The sequence below is a fragment of the Oncorhynchus mykiss genome, chromosome 4 (assembly GCF_013265735.2).
Source record: "Oncorhynchus mykiss isolate Arlee chromosome 4, USDA_OmykA_1.1, whole genome shotgun sequence".
NCBI classification, from domain to species: domain Eukaryota; kingdom Metazoa; phylum Chordata; class Actinopteri; order Salmoniformes; family Salmonidae; genus Oncorhynchus; species Oncorhynchus mykiss.
The window spans coordinates 7,281,283-7,301,212 of NC_048568.1; the positions used below are offsets into that span (position 1 = coordinate 7,281,283).

Genomic DNA, 19,930 nt, shown 5'->3' on the forward strand with positions numbered 1-19,930 from the left:
CTTGGGTAGGTGGAGGGAGTCTGGAAGTGCATCAAGGAATCTTTTGGGTTGTCCGGGAATTTATAGCACGGCTTTTGATGATCCTTGGTTGGGGTCTGAGCAGATAATTTGTTGCGATTGCAAATGGAATAAAATGGTGGTCCGATAGCCCAGGATAATGAGGAAAAACATTAAGCTCCACAATATTTATTAAACGGGACAAAACTAGGTCCACAGTATGACTGTGGCATTGAGTAGGTTCGGAGACATGTTGGACAACTTGATTCGACGATGGCTACACTGTGCTAGTGGCAGACTCCACAAAGCTGGCAGGCTGCCTGGCCTGCACCCTCTCTCATTGTAGAGCTAGAGGAGTAAGAGCCCTGTCTATGTTCATAGATGCGAGCACCCCTCCAGCTAGGATGGAGTCCGTCACTTCTCAGCAGGCCAGGCTCGGTCCTGTATGTGGGCGAGTCCCAGAAAGAGGGCCAGTTATCTACAAATTCTCTTTTGGGAAGGGCAGAATACAGTTTTCAACCAGCGATTGAGTAGTGAGACTGCTGTAGAGTTCATCACTCCCCCTAACTGGGTGATAATTAACTGAGTGATAATAGAATGTTATTGATAAACAAATGGTTATTTCACTTGCCCAGCTGTCCAACTCCTTGACAATTCCCCATCAGAAGAAGCGTAGGTTGATTTTGGCATTCATGCGCTTCACTGGGAAATATCCAGCATGCATCTGTCAGTACAGGCCTCTTTCTCCTGTTTAGTAAAAATCACTCTCCTGTGCAGCTGGCCATCCTTTCCCCGTAGGTACATATGATTGCCAAACGAGTTGGAAGAGAAGAGTTGTTGAAATACTCAAGTCTAAGTATATTTGCTCTGCTGTCTTTCTCTGTCTCTGCATACAGTAGCAAGTTTGTATGAAGGTGTGGTGATTCACAGTCAAATTGTTATAGGTGTTACGGTTTTCTTCCGTCGAAGGAAAGGACCAAAATGCAACGTGGTTATTTTGATTCATCTTTAATGAAAGATGAACACGAACAATACAAAACAAGAAACGTGAAAACCTAAACAGCCTTATCTGGTGCAAACAAACAGAGACAGGAACAATCACCCACGAAACACTCAAAGAATATGGCTGCCTAAATATGGTTCCCAATCAGAGACAACGATAAACACCTGCCTCTGATTGAGAACCACTCCAGGCAGCCATAGACTATTATAGACAACCCCACTAACCACTCACTATCCCATAACCTACAACAAACCCCTAGACAAAACACACCACAAACTAACCCATGTCACACCCTGGCCTGTTCAAAATACAGAAAACACAAAATACTAAGACCAGGGCGTGACAATAGGCGTCTTTTTGTCGAAATCAAAAATAATTGTTCTGAAAGCAACTTTTTCCCAAAAGAAAAGGAAGTCAAAGCGGACACCAACAAAGATGGCATCTCAGGTAAGCAGCACTGGGCTGTATTGACATATCCTAAAAAAATGACATGTGCTGCTTTAGATTGAAGGGTCATATCTCAGTTCTTTACTTTGAGAGCGAGCTGACCAAGGGGGTCGAACATGTAGATATTGCCAGATGTTCACTGTGTGAGGACCAGGCCGTGGAAGCTTTATTGCTGGCACAGTGTCCATAACCAGAGGTAATTAAAAACTGTTATTTTTCTCCGTGGAATCTCTCGCTTGCATGAATTAAGGGTTTTTTAAGACGTCAGCTGCACACCGCAAACATTTCCACTGGACTATCTGTTGCTGCCAAGTCATGGGTTAGCCTTGCAATAAACAAGTGGTGAGAAACAGCCCTCTATATAAACGTTTCAGGTACACGGTATGTGACGCAAACACCTATTGGCATTCTTCGATTGTTTGTCCTCATGGGTCTGTTTTTCAGCTTAAGGCACTCTAGCCACTTGTGTGTGTGTGGTGTCCACAGCATCCATCTAGGTTATATCAGCGGTTTTGTTGAACCCCTCCTGCATCTGAACTGGCTGACAGAGGGCATGGCCTGATCATAGAGATGTCACTTGGTTGAGTCAACAGGAAGTATTATTAAAGAGATGCTTTACATTGAAATCCCAGAGTTAATGATCCAAGATGACTGACCGTGTTAGAATAAAATGGCTTAATCATGGTCTCGTCTGCAGGTATGTTTTGATGTGAGAGGAATCCAGTCCCGACAGCGGAATTGGGATGAACTGAGAATATTAGGGAAGCACTGTCATTCATGAATCATATGCTCTCTCCCCCCACCTCATCTAATGCACACCATATGTGCATTGAAGTAGAGATTTGCCTTCCTTTTAACTAGGCATTTCAGGTCAGAATGACAGCCTAGGAACTGCCTTGTTCAGGGGCAGAAGGACAGATGTTTACCTTTTCTGCTCAGGGATTCGATCTTGCAACCTTCTGGTTACTAGTCAACGCTCTAACCACCTGCCCGCCCAAGATTGAACTTTTACAATTAAAATGCACTTTCAATAAAGCGTTTCACATTCTCCACTGGTTGAAACACTATCCTGTGTCCTCAGATATGCATAGGATTTTTTTTCCTGTGTGTAATCATTGATATCCCAGGAGCAGTAAAAGCTGTTGAGGTGTATAATTGTAATACATACAAATAATGGCGTTTGTCATATCTGAACCACACCTTTATTTGCCAAGGAAGAGTGCATGATCGGTGAATATATTCAATATACAGGCTACAAAATAGGAATCTCATGTGTGGTAACAACTAAAATACATGTGTATAAAGGTATATTCTACTCTAAGCTTCATTAATGAGGTTCATAGATTGGTATGAATATTAGTTCAGAACGTGTAGCCAGATCGGCTTCATAGTTATTTTTAATCCAACACAATAAGCATGTTACTTCAGCTGCATTACAAGGCAAGCTTACAATTGTGCAGTGAATGCTTTAGCCATGTAGATTCTTTACATCCACTGTTTCACAAGACAACATCCTGGTTTGTTGGTTCTAAGGAGTCCCTAAAAGACAAATGACAAATTCTCTCCTAACACTAGCTAGTCAGGTAACTTGCTAAATAGCGATTTTCATATTTTAACTTTGATTTAAAAAATTTAAAAAAAATCTGGCTGCACAAACGTTTGTACCTTCCGTAGTTCGGTCTTGGAGATTGAAGAATGCATGGGTGTCCGAGCTGTGTGCTAGTAGTTTAAAAACAGACAGCTCGGTACATTCAGCTTGTCAACATTTCTTACAAAAACTAGTAGTGATGAAGTCAAGCTCTTCCCATTTGAGCCATGAGATTGACATGTATATAATTACAGAAGAAATGTTCATATTTGGATGGAAACCAAGCTAGTGAGAGGTATCAAGGAAAGTTGTAATTTCAGTTGAAAATTACCAACACTGCATCCAACCACAGCCCTGTTGACCTCACTTTGGCAAAACACCATCTGCTATAACATTGAGTCAGTTCATCCTACTGGACATTGGAAAGCTTGTTTTGACACCCATTGTTTGTCTTAGACAGGAAATTGGTGTGCAACATTTATCTCCCTCCGGTGGATGGTTCAGAGTTCCATGCTTACAAAAGGGTTGATTGATACACGTCAGATGACAAGCCTACTACATGCGCCTTGGTGTTAAACGCAAATCAGATACAATTAAGGTAGTCCAACAGTTAGGATTGTTTTATATAGAACACTTTATTTGACATGTTAGAGACATTACACCCAAAGAATGTATCCAGAAGAAACATATAAATGACGCTCCTCAAAGAGGTCTTTGACATGTCGTTGTCCTGTTGAGAGAGAGAGAAGCTATTAGTTCAGTTATGGTCTGCCAGGGTCTGAAAAGCATAAAACAAGACCAACCTCTTTTCGGGTTGTCCTGATTCACACATTGTCCACTACAGGGGCCGCCAGAGGGACTACTGGCATCACAGATGCCCACATCACAATGGACAAAGACCTAGGAATCAAAGATTTCATGGAGTCAGATTTAAAAAAATAAATAATGGATGAATGCCACACACAAAATTAACCAATAAAGCTTGTTGGGTGAACTTCGTTACCTGGCCACCCGGCTCAACCGCATCCTCGGCGAAGGCAAACATATAGACCTCAAAGCGTTTGACGTGAGGGGGGAAGTGGACCCTGGCGTCAGCTACCACCGGGTGGAAGACCACACGGTATGGATCACCGGGGTTCTCACAGCTGCCAGTGTAGAGAGAGGGACTAAGTTAGGCACAAGAAAACACTGCAAACACCAACCCCCTTGTGTACAAAGTCTTGTGGTGGTGTCATGACTGTCCTGTGAGGATCAGATCAATTTACAGCAGAAGTGGGTTATTTCTCCCCCTCCAGTATGAACTAAAGGAATGTCTTTGTTAACAGGCTTTTCCCACCAAAAATCACCATATCTTTAAAAAACATATTTCATATACAATGTAAAGGCTCAAGACTTCCTACCTGTAGAGTGAGCACTTTTCTAGGATTTCCTTTTTACAAATCAAAATAAAAACCATTATGACATTCATTTTCTATAGCTAATCTCTGACCAGTCTTATGTTAGAAATATTGTTCCAGTATTCACTTTTGAACGTGTTAGAGAAACTCCCCTAGAAAATGTGCATAGTAAGTAGCTATGCCACGAGGGACATCAGAGCGGGTCAGACTGACAGAACCGTCCCCGGCGGCCAGAGTGCATAAAAGGACTGGTAACAGAAATTAACATTAGACCAGAAAACCGTGAGGCGCAAGCTACACGTTTGAAACTTTCCTAAACTCACAAGTACCTAGAAAAGCAACCTTAAGTGGGACCATTCTGCTACTATATCCAAACCATCCTACTCTCATCACCCACTGAGGAATCAGCGACAGGGTTGATTAGCCCATCTTCCAGAACGAGTGAAAGGATAATCCATCCTGTAGTTCTGTTCAAGACGCGTCATTGGAGCCACGAGCAACCAACGACATTGTGACCTCTTGTAGCCAATCAGAGAGAAGACCCAACCACCTACCTTTCCACAGCGCCATCCCACATAAATGCTTTTCCTCCAAGCTGGGGCCAGTTTGTGTGTTCAAAAATGTATCAACGACAAGTGTCCCTTCTGGAACGGGGGGGGGGGGGGGGGGGGGGAGACATCTTGTAACAAGCCATCATATTGTGTCAGTCCGCTAGGGACCTGTGTTTAGCTAGCAATTCAATTAAACCAATTTGTATAGTACTGAATCATAAGGTTGGGGTTTTGCAGCTGCAAGGAGGATACGATGTCATGGATAATAAGTTGACTATCAATGGAATAGATTTCTGCCGTCGAGTTTAAGTAGGGAGACGGTAACTCTTTAAAACCGCTTCCTCGGCACCCCAAATCCTAACATGATTCATTTAGAGTCGGCTAACAATTAAACAGTCCTCAGAATTCAAGGTCACGTCACGACAGTGGTTTGTTGGTTTTAATTTCTGATCTTTTGGCCCATCAGACCTGGATGAATCTGATTTAGGCCATTTTATTTTAAAAGAACAGAAATTGAGCTGCCTATTTGAAAAACAAAAATGCACATTTAGCTTCTCACCAACAACATTACTTTGTCTACTGCAATGGCTTTTATAGCTTGTTAAATGACAGATGTCAAACATGTATATTCAATTACATTGACATGAGGTGAGATGTCCCTCTAAATGGTTCTTAATTCTAAATGATCAGACTACAGGCGACCTGAATATTGATCAATTGACTAGTTTAACCAAAGTTGCCGAATAGACACTCGGTATCAACAAGGCAATCATATTTTTCAAAATAAGTACTTCATTTTAATTAAGAATTTCATGCAATGCGCCAAAGCAATTCTTCCGCTGTCGGAAAGTGGTCTCAAAATAAATTCTACACCCATGGCATCGGATTCAAACGTAGCTCTACTATACAAAGTAACCTACGCATTGAAAGTTTAGGCCTACTTTTTTTATTTGCATCTTTGGGAGGTTTATCATTTACTGTTTAACTGCCAGAAATTAGCAAAAAGGATTTGTGAAATCTGAAGACATTATATTAAGAGACAAACGCCCACACCAGTACAAATCCACTTGAGCTGACAGACAATGGCCACGATTTTGCAAACGATATAGTTGCAGCTGAAGTGACAAATCTAAACTGCCCATTTGGTGCACAGCCATGTGAATGGTGTCTTTTCCTATGATACACAAAACATTCAGCCTGTCTTTTTAAAACTGCTATGAAATTTCTGATTTAAGTTGCAAAGTTACTTCCGTGATAGATGAGCCTTGTCCACATTGACAAATATAGGTTCTTGCGACCATTTCACAAAAATGGTCAAATTGCGTGATTTGTTAGCATTTTGCAAACCCGATCCCCCAAATGAATGGTTTGACCAATAACGTTGCTTCACTACACTGCTTGGTGTAACATGTATCCAGATACTGAAAAGGCACCCGCAAAATAAAGTGTCATTTGCAGCATGCATAATCATAAGTCCATTACAATGTAGGAAAAATAAGTCATCTTTCAATAGTTACCCAATTTAAATTCTTGAGAAAAATTAGGCCAGCAGTGTCCATCTGTGGCAAAGTGCTCACCCAAATCAAAAATGTAGTAACATTTTTTAAAATATGAACATTAGCCAGCAAGCTGCTACACTTGACCGTGGTATTTGTTCATGTTTAGCAACTCCCAATTAGCGCATTCCTCTAGGACAGGAAATTCCATTGAAAGCGGCGTCCTGTCAACTGATCCTATTCCGTTTCAAACATCCATGCTGGACAGGCGTGTGAACCATCCTTTACGTTTAGTGCAATAACTGTTTTAAACACAAGAGGTCACTTGTGCCTGAAGTCAACCCAAAACCAACAAGTATTCAGTCAGTGTTAAGAGCAGTTGTATGAAACCAATCGGAAAGGCAAGCTAAGCTTGACTTCCATTCGACTGACCATCAGTTCGGCTGAACACTGAACTGTAGCAAACCAAAAGGATAACATTGAGTAAAAAGGTGTAGGTAACGCCAACAACCTTTTCACACGCGAGTTCCAAATATCTTCAGTCGCCCCAGTGGGAGTTGATTTTATGCACGTGATGTCACATTGCACTCCCTGCTCCAAAATGTGCACAGTTAACCCGCACTGACCTCAAACCAAGGCACACTACCTGCTAATTTTCTAAGTTTGCCTCATTCAGTCATTCACTAAAGTACCCCATTTCTATTTGAGAATTTAATGAGCCGGACAAACTTTCCTTCAAAAGAAACTCCAAGCACTTCCCCAGATCAGGTATACAGGCCTTGCACATTTATTGCCTTCCTTACAAATAACTGTGGACATGTGTGCATTCACATCAAAGTGCCTTATTTTCTGCATAACGTGTTGTCGTTTCTACTGTAGCGTACCGTAAGTATAATGTACTTAGTGTTTTATTCATATGCGTTCTGATTTTTGCCTAGATTGTAATGGACACGCGTGTAAAACACTTTTGAAGGTGGTACTGAATATGAGCTAATGCTAACGCCATACAATGCAGTCGGGTTAAACGCTTACGTGATGTCAGACTCGACTGACTTATGGTGATCAACTGGAGTACCCCCATTGTCTTGAATGCACTGAAGTCGTTAGTTGATTTGAACACGGGATCAGAGTGTAAACTATGGTACCTCAGGGTTTCCAGATCAGACCCCTCCTTTCCAGGGGTATTTAGCTTAGAAAAACTGTTGATAAATCCCCATCTTAGTAATGTTTCCTGCATCATCCTCCCCACAATACCATCCAAGGACTTAACCCCCCAAAATGGATTGAGCTATATCTTGCAACTCTGTTTAGCTTTCGTGCTACGGTTGTATTTGGGGAGGTGACAACAATTGGCTTTTTGATTAGTTAACTGTAAACTACTTGTCATGTGTACGCCGTAACAAGTACAAAGATTTGTCACATGCTGAAGTGGCCAAACTAAGTTAAGATCTCAGGCAACGGGCGCAGTGAACGGCATGCCATATTTTCTAAACTAGATTTACATGGCTCCCTTGTACCGCATCACATTGAAAAACAAGTAAACCTGTTATTTAGACTAGATGATAACGTTAACATTTAAGGTGGAATAAAGTTGTGAAGACATTTATTTCTCATCAGTACAAAACATTGTTTAGATGCTTTTCAGACAACGCGGTTTAGAGTCGTTTGTTGCAGCATGCGTTCTGTTCCAATGGTACGCTGCAGGGACCACAAGCATGTGATCGTACGTGCCAGAATTGGGTGGCGATCTGGTGACAGACCGCACACGGCTTTTTAAGCATTGTGACCACTCAGGACCTATGGATGGGGGCATAGCCACGGTAGCCAAAGTAAATGGCCTGCCAAGCATGATAGGTTGCTAATTACTCAGGAACCACACCTGTGGAATAACACTTGTTTAGGCCCAAAAACAACATGTTACCCATTAATGATGAGATTCCACCGGGGTCGAGAGTCGCGGTCCTCGTTGAGGGTGGCCCAGCAGTGGTCAAGCACCAGCGCTACCTTGGGGTCAGAGGACGTGGTCAGCTCCACCTCAAAGTGCAGAGGCTGTCTCAGGTACCTCACCACTGGATAGTCCTCCTCCTGGTGGAACGTGTTATACGAGGCGTCTGGAACAAAGAACAAGACAACCGGGGGTCGTGTTCAGTGGGCACCATCTGAACTTGTCCATTAAGAAACGCTCGTTTATCATATCCTGTTGTGCCCCGATGAACACAAGTCATTTATAGCCAACACTACCACCCCAAATCAACTCCTCACCGTTACTCCATAGCCACACTTGTAGCTCTCAGAACGCAAGGCTTGCATTTTTTGGGAATCGTTTTGTAAATGAGACCTGCCAAGATTCTTTTAGAGGCTAGGGGTCAAGTTGAAATTCTGAATTTGCGCACGCTTACCCTGAGCGAGTCTCATTCTGACCATTAGTCGACCCGTCCCAGTCTCGACAAAAGGCTTGTGGTCCCACGGCCTGGTCAGGAAGGCCAATGTGCGAGTGGTGTTGGCCACGTAGTAGCAGGAAACCTTTAACCTAAAAAGAGGGATGTAGGCAACTTCAAGCAGTGGAGTGGACACTGGTAGTAGAGGCACATTTTCCCTGTATACAAAGCATTGAGCAATTGAAGGAAAAAAAAAAAAAAAAAAAAAACAATAAAATCCACAATTGAGATGCGTAATACACTTACTGATATTCCTCCTCTGAAGACACCGTGGCATTCAGCTTCACCTCAAGTTCATCTGGCAAGGAGATTTCGTTCTCATACAGCATGACATTGTTGATAAACTGTAGTAGAGGGGAATTGCTTATTACAGCCTGCAGAAGCAAACAGTCCGTATCACCTCAGGGTAATCGTCATTTTACCTTCCTGGTGGTGCCACAGGAGTTCACAGTGAAGTGGAAGTAGGCGAAGCGATCGTTGCTGTAGGTGGGACCACAGGCGGGGTCGCTCAGGGTCAGCTGACCGGGGTTCAGACCGGGAGCAGACTCCACCTTCACCGCCAGCGCAGTCATCGTTCCGTTAGAGAAACACTCTTGGAGGTGGGGGAGCAAAAGACAGGTAGCCATCAGACCTGGGTTCTGTATTTGTGACACTTAATTGAGCTTGAACCAATGGAATAGCACCAAAAGTGCAAACCATGCCCATCTGTGGCACTACTATTAGACTCACAGTATTTGCAAGGAACCCAGGTTTGGTAACCATGTCAAACGACTATTTATCGGAAGCAATTGTTTGAGAACCAACCAGTCAGCGTTTTGAGGAAGCTGCAAGCCAGGGAAAAGTATTTGATGGTCATGTTGTTGTAAGGATTCAACAGAGCCACATCCAGTCTGCTCCTGACAGAGGACGAGTGAACCGACTGGGAACCAATGGGAGAGTTCATTAGTCCAATATCGTATGCATGTATACAGGGTAAGGAAAGCGAGGCTAGCTGCAGCAATTTAGGTTAACATGTTTTGGGAGAACGTCGTACCTCAAACACTGCGTCCGGCGAAGAGAAGGGCAACGTGATGGTGAAGTCTCCGTTGCCCTCTGTTAAATACTGTTGAGCAAGCTCATGGTTAAGCAGCCGCTGGCCAACCAAGACCACGAAAAAGGGACCTTGATTCCTGTAGTCCACAGTGATGTGGAAGTTCTCCTGATCACAGTTGCCAGTGACTGAGGGTGGCACTACAAGGACAAACAGGGTTGTGTTCATTAAGCACAAAAAAGAGGAAGGTACTACTTGAACTTGTCCAAGAAGAAGCCCTTGTTTTGCAACGGTGGGCCTGAATAAACACGATCCTGGCAAATCAGGAACAGGACAAAGGGGTCCAAATACTCTAAAGCTTAACATTTTCTTTGTAGAGAGACCGCATAGGAAAATCCTACAGTATGGCTAGTTGGGCTTTCACTGACAATTTCCTGTCAGGGCAATCATTAACGAGAGGAAACCATTCAACAGTAGTTTGGCGTAGTCCAGAGACATACCGATGTCCAGCAGTACAGCGTCCACAACGGCAGAGTGAGAGAAAGGAGCGTACTCTGGAAAGACGACCAGGCCGTAGATCAGCTGAAGAGTGAAGGTTGACACACCTTGTTCCGCCCGTCTCTGTAGTGAAGTTAAAAGCATTGGTCAATTGATACAATAATGCTAACAGAACCTTATTCAACATCAAGTGATAAGTACATATGGGGACTATTAAAACAAACTATATACTTAAAGTAATGTTGCCCTCATTCCTCTAAATCAAGCACTATTGGCAACTGCCAAAATAATGGAAACACGTGAGTAAATGAGGGATACAAAGTACATTTGTGCCATTATTTCTATTTTGTTGGTGTCCCACTTATTAGGGCATGTACAAATCACTGCGTGTGGCTTTGCATTTAACAGAAACACACCTCCTTGACGACCACCGGGTCTGAGAAGGGCACCTCCATCCTGAAGGTCTTCAAGGTGTTGTCCGGGGATCTCTGCTCCTGAACATTGAAGCCTCTGGCGTTGCACTCTGCAACAGTTAGCACCATGGTGGGAAAGGTGATGTTCAGCAGCTCCACATCAAGGTTGAAGGTCCCCAACTCAAGCACAAACACTGCCTGCTCAGGAACTGTGTCTAAGGGCGTGTCTGTTCATTGGCAAACAAAGGAAAACATTTTGAAATGCGGTACAATGGAAGTTGAAAATTGACATTTGTTATTGGATAAGTCCGGGTATTGCCTCCCCGTTTCAGTACATTTTCTTCTGTTTCGTCGTGCCTAATGAACAACCCAGGCATCCCAAATTACCATAGGCACTGTTTAACTAAACCAGACTCACAGTTGCGAACTTGTGGAGGCCTGGCCATCGGAGGTGTTGTGATAGGGAAAAGGACTTTGTAGCTGGTGTCCTCGTGTGCGACCTCCTCGATCCACAGCAACTCAAGCATGGGCTCAATGGTGTAAGTGACAAAGTACTGGTCATCCTGAATATGGCTCTGTAAGGGAGACGAGTGATGCAGTCAGGCTGTAATACACAATTGGAGTGCAAAAACAGGTCAATGTTCCTTATAAGCCAGAAAGTTAAATACAATCATTCTACCGCTTGTCTTTTAGCCGCTCGTAATTTAAGACAAAATATCCAAAGGAAAGTATTGTTTACCAGACTTTAGAGAGCTGGTAGGTATACGCTTGTCAACTTGCATTTCCGGCAGTGTGCATTTTCAAAGCAACTGACACGCAAAGTATGTAAACAGCAGCCGAGTGTTGCTTGCATTCAGTTGACAGTGGCAAAGCTACCGGCTCCCTAAAAAGTCCGGTAAACAATACTTTAGTGTGGATATTTGGTCTCAAATGTCAAGCGGCTAAAGGACAAACTGCAAAGACAAGCGGTAGAGTATGTTTAAGTGTCATTTTATGCAGCATTCACACAATTTGCAATCCATTGTATATTAGCCTGATTAAGCAGACAATTGCTCAATAAGAAACATTTTACACAAAACGGTTCTAGGAGTTTACCCATGAGAGATGGCAAAGGGTTACTGCAAAGCACTGAAGGCTCTACAAATAAGATTTAGAAATTAAACAGGAACATTTTACTCATCCAACGCTGACCTTGAAATAGCCGCCAACAGCCCCCACCGGAATTTCAACAATAATATGAGCCTCCGTGACTAAAACCGAGTAGTTTCTGGCAGCCATTTCCTCAGTGTCCAGCCTCTTAGCGTCAATTCCCATGTACACCTCCAACATAGTGAAGGCATCAGAGGAGAAAAGTGGGTCTATGTGCTTGGGCATGTACCAGGTGATCACTTCTGGAGTAAAGACCACTGCCTCTGCAGTGACACAAGAAGCCAAGTACACATCATAACAGAACATTTTGCAACTGAAAACAAATGTGCCATTATTTGGAAACAGTTCACCCCAAAACATTTTCCCAACTGAACACTACATAACACAAATGAAAGTCTTGTCTGGAGCCAATTAAGAACTAGGTTTAAAGGATCTTAAATGATTTCACACTCAACCTGGTGTTGGACAAACAGCTGTGGCATCTACTCGAGTAACCAGCCACTTCTGCTCAAAGAAGGTTGAGGTTGAGAGCACCCGCATCGGAACCCCAGCTACCTGTTCAGGGGGCAACCACACCAGGGCCGTGTTCAGTGGGGCAAACCGTATTAACAATGTTGCAGAGTTCAGGTAGGGCCACGCTTTCCAAATGTTTGCTCTACTGAACATGACCCAGTTCATGGAGGAAGTCAGCTTACATTCTGGAGGTATGTCTCCTCTGCATTATGAGGGCTTCTTAACACCAGCCGTGTGGGAGTGTTGGCTATCGCATAGCCCTTTCTTTGGACCTCATCCACATTCATGACCTTCTTGCTAGGACTAAAGACAACTGTCATTTTGTATCCTGAAGCAACAGCCTGTCTCAGGAAATGGAAACATGAATTAAACAAATTGTCAATAAAAGCACATTGTTTAGCGCCATCCTGTCATTTTGTAATGAAATTAAATAAAATATGGCTACCTCAGCTCCTCTCCGGAAGTTGGCGCTGCTTGCTTTCGGGCCCCCAGTGGGCTGTCCGGGGACGGTTTGGATGTCTGGAAGAGTCCTTCTGACAGACACCTAGAGAAGAAAGGCCATTATTCCCTATGCATTTTCTCCCTCCCATACAATAGGAAATCAAGGGCCAGTTCTCAATCTATCAACTCGCCTCCTTAAATGCATTGAGAATAGGCCAAGATTCCTCACCTCTAAAGTTATCCTATGTGCATTTTGAAGAGGCGTGCGGAATTGAGAGAGAGTCAAGACCTCTATGTTGTGTCACAGAAGAAATGAAACACTGGACAGTTGTAGCTCTAGACAGATCATTTATACAGGCAGTACGACAAGCTTGACTGTAAACATGTCCATTAGGGCATGCTCTGCTCACTTGCCTCCATGTAGTTGCGGTCGCACAGAATCTCTCGGGAGGTCCAGGGGGTGTAGCTACAGGTTTTGCCCACTCTATACACAGGGTCTTCGGTCATGTGGTTTCCTGGCAGCCTGAACTGCATGACCAAGCTGAACATCTTATCATCCTAAAATGAAGGGGGAAGGGAAAAAAAGCCTTTCATTATATAGCAAAAAAACAAATAATTCAGGTGACATTCATGCAAGTTATAGACTGTGGCAAAATTGGCTACATGAATGCAGCTGCCACTATTGAAGCCACACTACAGGAGAAGAGCTCAGTAGTTCACATCACTGCAGTCTATCAGAAAGTTGGCTGGCCCTCTGAAAGCCCTCCATAAACTTCTGCTGTACCTTCTGTCATCGTTAACTTAGAGGTAAGAGATACCAGACCCAGGGGTGGCCACAGAGTTCAGTAAAACTGCTTCAATGTTTCTGGCACCGTACTTCTAATAACGTCCATGCTCTAAAATTGTATGAATTACCACCTCTACGGCAACTCGGGCTTATTGAGGACATTTTTACTGAAGAATGTGTTTGTTTTCAATGATTTCATTTTTCCATCTAGTGATGCAAATATTGACTTGAGCCCTGTATACACCAGGAGACATATGTAAAAGAGCCTGGTCTCAGCATGACTCCATGTCAAAGGTAAAATAAATAAAATGACGTTGCTACATTATGGGTTGCAAATGCAGTGATACTGAAAGGCAAACTGTCCATTTGAAGTTCAAGCAAACACTACAGCGCTTACCATGTGTTGGGAAAAGCAGTTTTGAAGAGAAGCAAAAAACATGGCATTCCCCATGGGGTCAAATTTAAAGCTGAATCCACACTGAGTAGCAAGGCCAGGCGTCAGGTTAATGATTTGTGTGTCATCTGGAAGGGATGGAGATGGTGTGAACACAATAGTTGACAAGCAATATCAAGCCATGAATTATGAAAGGAGAGAGAGAATCATAAGAGGCAAACTCACTGAAGACAGCATCAACCTCTTCAAAGAGAGGAGCGACACTCAAACGAATAACGTTACCAAGGCATTCAGCGTGGAGGTCATCTGGAATTGGAAAGCTTAGTTAAAATTCAAAAAATATATATTGTCAAATGCTTAGTGCTTGAATTTGTAGGGTGCAAAATGCATACTTATAGAAGGTGTCTGTTGTGCTTTTATGCCCACAGCTGCCATCAAGAGGCAAAACAACCTGTAAGGCATTTGACAAAATATTATGATTGATTAAGAAGAACACAACTCAAATGTTTGCGTCGCATAAGACTGTTCTAGGCCTGCTACTACTTACCCTGAGCTAAGGAAAAGAACCATTGTAGAACAGAATTGTTTCGATAAAATGCACAGCTACAGAACCTAATATTTGACCCAAGGTGTGCAGCCTACAGCCCAGGGGTATGCAACTTTTACCCTCTGACAAAGGCTTCCCACACTCAGTCACCTGAACCCCAAAGGGCTGCACATTTTCTTTTTATTCCCCTAGCCCTACAAAGCTGATTCAAATAATCATCCAGCTTTGTTAATCTGAATCAGCTGTGTAGTGTTAGGACAAAAACCAAAATGAGCACCAAGTTTTGGAAAAGCTGCTCTGCCCCTTCTTGCCCGTAAAGCAACTTATTTGAAAAGTCATTACGGGCTCTATGGACACTGCAGCTTCAGCAGTGTGCACAGTCGACAGCACACTGGACTTCATGCAAGTGAGTTGAGGGTTCGAAACTTGCTCCCTGCTTGTTTCATTTGAAGTCGTGCACAGTTATTAGTTAAACATTTGGTTTATATTGCCCATTCATTGTCAGTTAGAGACACAGTAGTACATTGGGACCCAAAAGCATAATCAGTGCTCTAACTCCCTCTTGGTCTTTAGGGCAAATCTGGTCTGTGTGAGGATCCTGTTTTTTCACACCTAGCTCAGCTATTAGACAATTCTTTAGTAAAGGTTGAAAAGTCTATTGTTCAGCTATTAGCCCCCCTCCCCAACTTGCAAAAAATGGATGACTTTTAGTTGAGAGGAAAACCTTTTTATTTTCAAGCCTCCCCCAAAAAATCTGAAAACAACTGTTTTATTTTTCGTCAAAAATAATTGTTCTGAAAGCAAAAACGAGGCTTCAAAATAAAAAACATGTTTTGCAATCAAATATTTTGTAATGGAGTGCAAGACTTTATGCATTTAATTCCCCCAAAATATTTTGAGAACAAAAATAGTATTTGAAAACAAGACTCCAATTTAATTTTCGCTGTCAACCACCCTCCACTTTGGCCATTTGTTGAGTGTCAGTTTGGCTACAACCAATACAGCCTTTCTTTCCGACATAAAGGAAGTAATCGCTTCAAGATCCAAGATGGTGTAGCAGTCAGACGTATTTGTCGTATTTGTCCTTCGTCTTGTCGTGTAAGAGAGGCAAAGAAAAATACGTTAGAGAAAAAGCAGGTCCACACCACATTGGGTGAGGCGGGTTGCAGGAGAGTGTTTTGAAGTAAGGGTTTAGAAAAATCTAAAAAGATATGCGAAGAAAAATATATAAAAATATATATACATGGGGTATATATATTTTTATATATTTTTCTTTCTTTGCTTTTTCTCTAACGTATTTTTCTTTGCCTCTATTACTGGAGCCTCTCCAACATAAACCAGCCAGCTAATGGTCATCAGCTAACCTCTAGCTCGGAAAGCTCTCGCCAGTTTGTACAACGCGATTCAACCAGAACATAGCGGGCCTATTTTTCTCTCCATATCCCCGGATTCCTATCGCAAGCTCTGAAACTTCTCACCTTCCAACCTTCGCAGCTAACGTCCCCTGAATGCTAGCTGTCTAGAGCACAACGGACTGTTGGCTTACGAGGCCCATCGTATACATTCCGAAGCCACTAGCTAGCAGTCAGCTATCCTTTGCTAGCGGTCATCAGCTACCTTTATCCCGGACAACTCTCGCCAGTCTGTACAGCGCGACTCAAACGAGAGCTAGTCGGACTTATTCTTCTCGATATCTCCGGATTCCTACCGCAAGCTCTGAACCTATTTTTTTTTTATTTTTATTCACATTTTTATTTTTTCCCCACCTGGAATTATAGCAGCTAACGACCCCTGAACGCACAGCCGCTAATCTGCGGTCTGCTAGCTATCTAAAGCACATTGGACTGCTGGCTTAAGAGGCCCTTCGGACATATTTCTTCGGCCACTATACATATTTTGCCAATTGGCCTGGTTTACCACACAGAGCCCTGCTGGTCCGTCCGCTGATGCAACTGCACGAGGGGGCTTCGCTCCGTCGCGTCATCCCTCTAAGGCCTTTCTGTTAGCCTGCTAGTCCCGTGCCGCTAGCTGCCTGAAGCCACGCACTGGACTTGTATGATCACCTGGCTACGCATGCCTTTCCCTAACGTCACCATGCCGTGTCGTTTGCTGTTCTGGTTTGTAATTATTGTTTTATTTCACTGTAGAGCATCTAGCACTACTCAACACGCCTTGGCTAACAATTTAGTTCCACCTCCCACACGCGCAGTGACATCACCTGGTTTAAATGCTATTTCTAGAGACAATATCTCTTTCATTATCACTATATGCACAGGTTTACCTCCACTGTATTCACATCATACTATACCTTTGTATGTACATTATGCCTTGAATATATTCTACCGTGCCCAGAAATCTGCTCCTTTTACTCTCTGTTCTGCACATACTAGGTGTCCAGTTCTGTTAACCTTTAGCGGTACCCTTATCCTCCTCTGTTCCTCTGGCGATGTAGAGGTTAATCCAGGCCCTGCAGTGTCTACCTCCACTCTCATCCCCCAGGCTCTCTCATTTGTTGACTTCTGCAACCGTAAAAGCCTTGGTTTCATGCATGTTAACATTAGAAGCCTCCTCCCTAAGTTTGTTTTATTCACTGCCCTAGCACACTACACCGATCCGGATGTCCTAGCCGTGTCTGAATCCTGATTCCTAACTTTAACATTTTCCGACAAGATAGAACTGCCAAAGGGGGCGGTGTTGCAATTTACTGCAAAGATAACCTGCAGAGTTCTGTCTTACTATCCAGGTCTGTACCCAAACAATTTGAGCTTCTACTTCTAAAAATGAACCTTTCCAGAAACAAGTCTCTCACCGTTGCCACTTGCTATAGACCACCCTCTGCCCCCAGCTGTGCCCTCGACACCATATGTGATTTGATTGCCCCCCATCTATCTTCTGAGCTTGTGTTGCCTGGTGACCTAAACTGGGACATGCTTAACCCCCCGGCCACCCTACAATCTAAGCTTGATGCCCTCAATCTCACACAATTTATCACGGGCACCCTCATAGATATCATTCTAACTAACTCACCCTCCAAATACACCTCTGCTGTTTTCAACCAAGATCTCAGCAATCACTGCCTCATTGCCTGCATCCGTAATGGGTCTGCGAACAAACGACACTCATCACTGTCAAACGCTCCCTAAAACACTTCTGTGAGCAGGTACTTCCGGCGCCGACAGAGATGGCCGCCTCGCTTCGCGTTCCTAGGAAACTATGCAGTTTTTTGTTTTTTTACGTGTTATTTCTTACATTAGTACCCCAGGTCATCTTAGGTTTCATTACATACAGTCGAGAAGAACTACTGAATATAAGATCAGCATCAACTCACCATCAGTACGACCAAGAATATGTTTTTCGCAACGCGGATCCTGTGTTCTGCCTTACAAACAGGACAACGGAGTGGATCCTATGCAGCGAACCAAAAAAACGACTCCGAAAGAGAGGGAAACGAGGCGGTCTTCTGGTCAGACTCCGGAGACGGGCACAGCGCGCACCACTCCCTAGCATTCTTCTTGCCAATGTCCAGTCTCTTGACAACAAGGTTGATGAAATCCGAGCAAGGGTAGCAGTCCAGAGGGACATCAGAGAATGTAACGTCCTTTGCTTCACTGAAACATGGCTCACTGGAGAGACGCTATCCGAAGCGGTGCAGCCAACGGGTTTCTCCACACATCGCGCAGACAGAAACAAACATCTTTCTGGTAAGAAGAGGGGCGGAGGCGTATGCCTCATGGCCAACGTGACATGGTGTGATGAAAGAAACATACAGGAACTCAAATCCTTCTGTTCACCTGATTTAGAATTCCTCACAATCAAATGTAGACCGCATTATCTACCAAGAGAATTCTCTTCGATTATAATCACAGCCGTATATATCCCCCCCCAAGCAGACACATCGATGGCTCTGAACGAACTTTATTTAACTCTCTGCAAACTGGAAACAATTTATCCGGAGGCTGCATTCATTGTAGCTGGGGATTTTAACAAGGCTAATCTGAAAACAAGACTCCCCAAATTTTATCAGCATATCGATTGCGCAACCAGGGGAGGAAAGACCTTGGACCATTGTTACTCTAACTTCCGCGACGCATATAAGGCCCTGCCCCGCCCCCCTTTCGGAAAAGCTGACCACGACTCCATTTTGTTGATCCCTGCCTACAGACAGAAACTAAAACAAGAGGCTCCCACGCTGAGGTCTGTCCAACGCTGGTCCGACCAAGCTGACTCCACACTCCAAGACTGCTTCCATCACGTGGACTGGGAGATGTTTCGTATTGCGTCAGATAACAACATTGACGAATACGCTGATTCGGTGTGCGAGTTCATTAGAACGTGCGTTGAAGATGTCGTTCCCATAGCAACGATTAAAACATTCCCTAACCAGAAACCGTGGATTGATGGCAGCATTCGTGTGAAACTGAAAGCGCGAACCACTGCTTTTAATCAGGGCAAGGTGTCTGGTAACATGACCGAATACAAACAGTGCAGCTATTCCCTCCGCAAGGCTATCAAACAAGCTAAGCGCCAGTACAGAGACAAAGTAGAATCTCAATTCAACGGCTCAGACACAAGAGGCATGTGGCAGGGTCTACAGTCAATCACGGACTACAGGAAGAAATCCAGCCCAGTCACGGACCAGGATGTCTTGCTCCCAGGCAGACTAAATAACTTTTTTGCCCGCTTTGAGGACAATACAGTGCCACTGACACGGCCTGCAACGAAAACATGCGGTCTCTCCTTCACTGCAGCCGAGGTGAGTAAGACATTTAAACGTGTTAACCCTCGCAAGGCTGCAGGCCCAGATGGCATCCCCAGCCGCGCCCTCAGAGCATGCGCAGACCAGCTGGCCGGTGTGTTTACGGACATATTCAATCAATCCCTATACCAGTCTGCTGTTCCCACATGCTTCAAGAGGGCCACCATTGTTCCTGTTCCCAAGAAAGCTAAGGTAACTGAGCTAAATGACTACCGCCCCGTAGCACTCACATCCGTCATCATGAAGTGCTTTGAGAGACTAGTCAAGGACCATATCACCTCCACCCTACCTGACACCCTAGACCCACTCCAATTTGCTTACCGCCCAAATAGGTCCACAGACGATGCAATCTCAACCACACTGCACACTGCCCTAACCCATCTGGACAAGAGGAATACCTATGTGAGAATGCTGTTCATCGACTACAGCTCGGCATTCAACACCATAGTACCCTCCAAGCTCGTCATCAAGCTCGAGACCCTGGG

The 19,930-nt window shown here is 43.9% G+C and overlaps 1 protein-coding gene across 1 annotated transcript; it reads right to left on the reverse strand.

The window, feature by feature from the left end:
• Positions 1-3,651: 3,651 nt before the first annotated feature.
• LOC110522008 lies at positions 3,652-14,855 on the reverse strand. The gene is made up of 21 exons (XM_036975531.1): positions 14,690-14,855; positions 14,535-14,593; positions 14,368-14,448; positions 14,146-14,270; positions 13,376-13,519; positions 12,966-13,064; positions 12,703-12,861; positions 12,463-12,562; positions 12,050-12,270; positions 11,277-11,433; positions 10,862-11,085; positions 10,448-10,568; positions 9,951-10,147; positions 9,722-9,836; positions 9,340-9,509; positions 9,164-9,261; positions 8,879-9,009; positions 8,401-8,590; positions 4,039-4,180; positions 3,839-3,935; positions 3,652-3,765 (listed from the first exon to the last, which is right to left on the reverse strand). Exons 1-21 carry the CDS (start codon positions 14,710-14,712, stop codon positions 3,692-3,694), a joined length of 2,727 nt encoding a protein of 908 aa, XP_036831426.1. The 5' UTR covers positions 14,713-14,855; the 3' UTR covers positions 3,652-3,691.
• Between the last annotated feature and the right edge of the window lie 5,075 nt (positions 14,856-19,930).

Bases quoted from the DNA above. Each gene is read 5' to 3' on its own strand.
- LOC110522008 (XM_036975531.1), bottom strand. From the start codon at position 14,712: ATGGTTCTTTTCCTTAGCTCAGG. The intron at 13,520-14,145 runs GTAAGCGCTGTA...CCTTCATTTTAG, and splicing joins ACTGCTTTTCCCAACACATG to GATGATAAGATGTTCAGCTT. The intron at 11,434-12,049 runs GTCAGCGTTGGA...TCTCCCTTACAG, and splicing joins CTGTTGGCGGCTATTTCAAG to AGCCATATTCAGGATGACCA.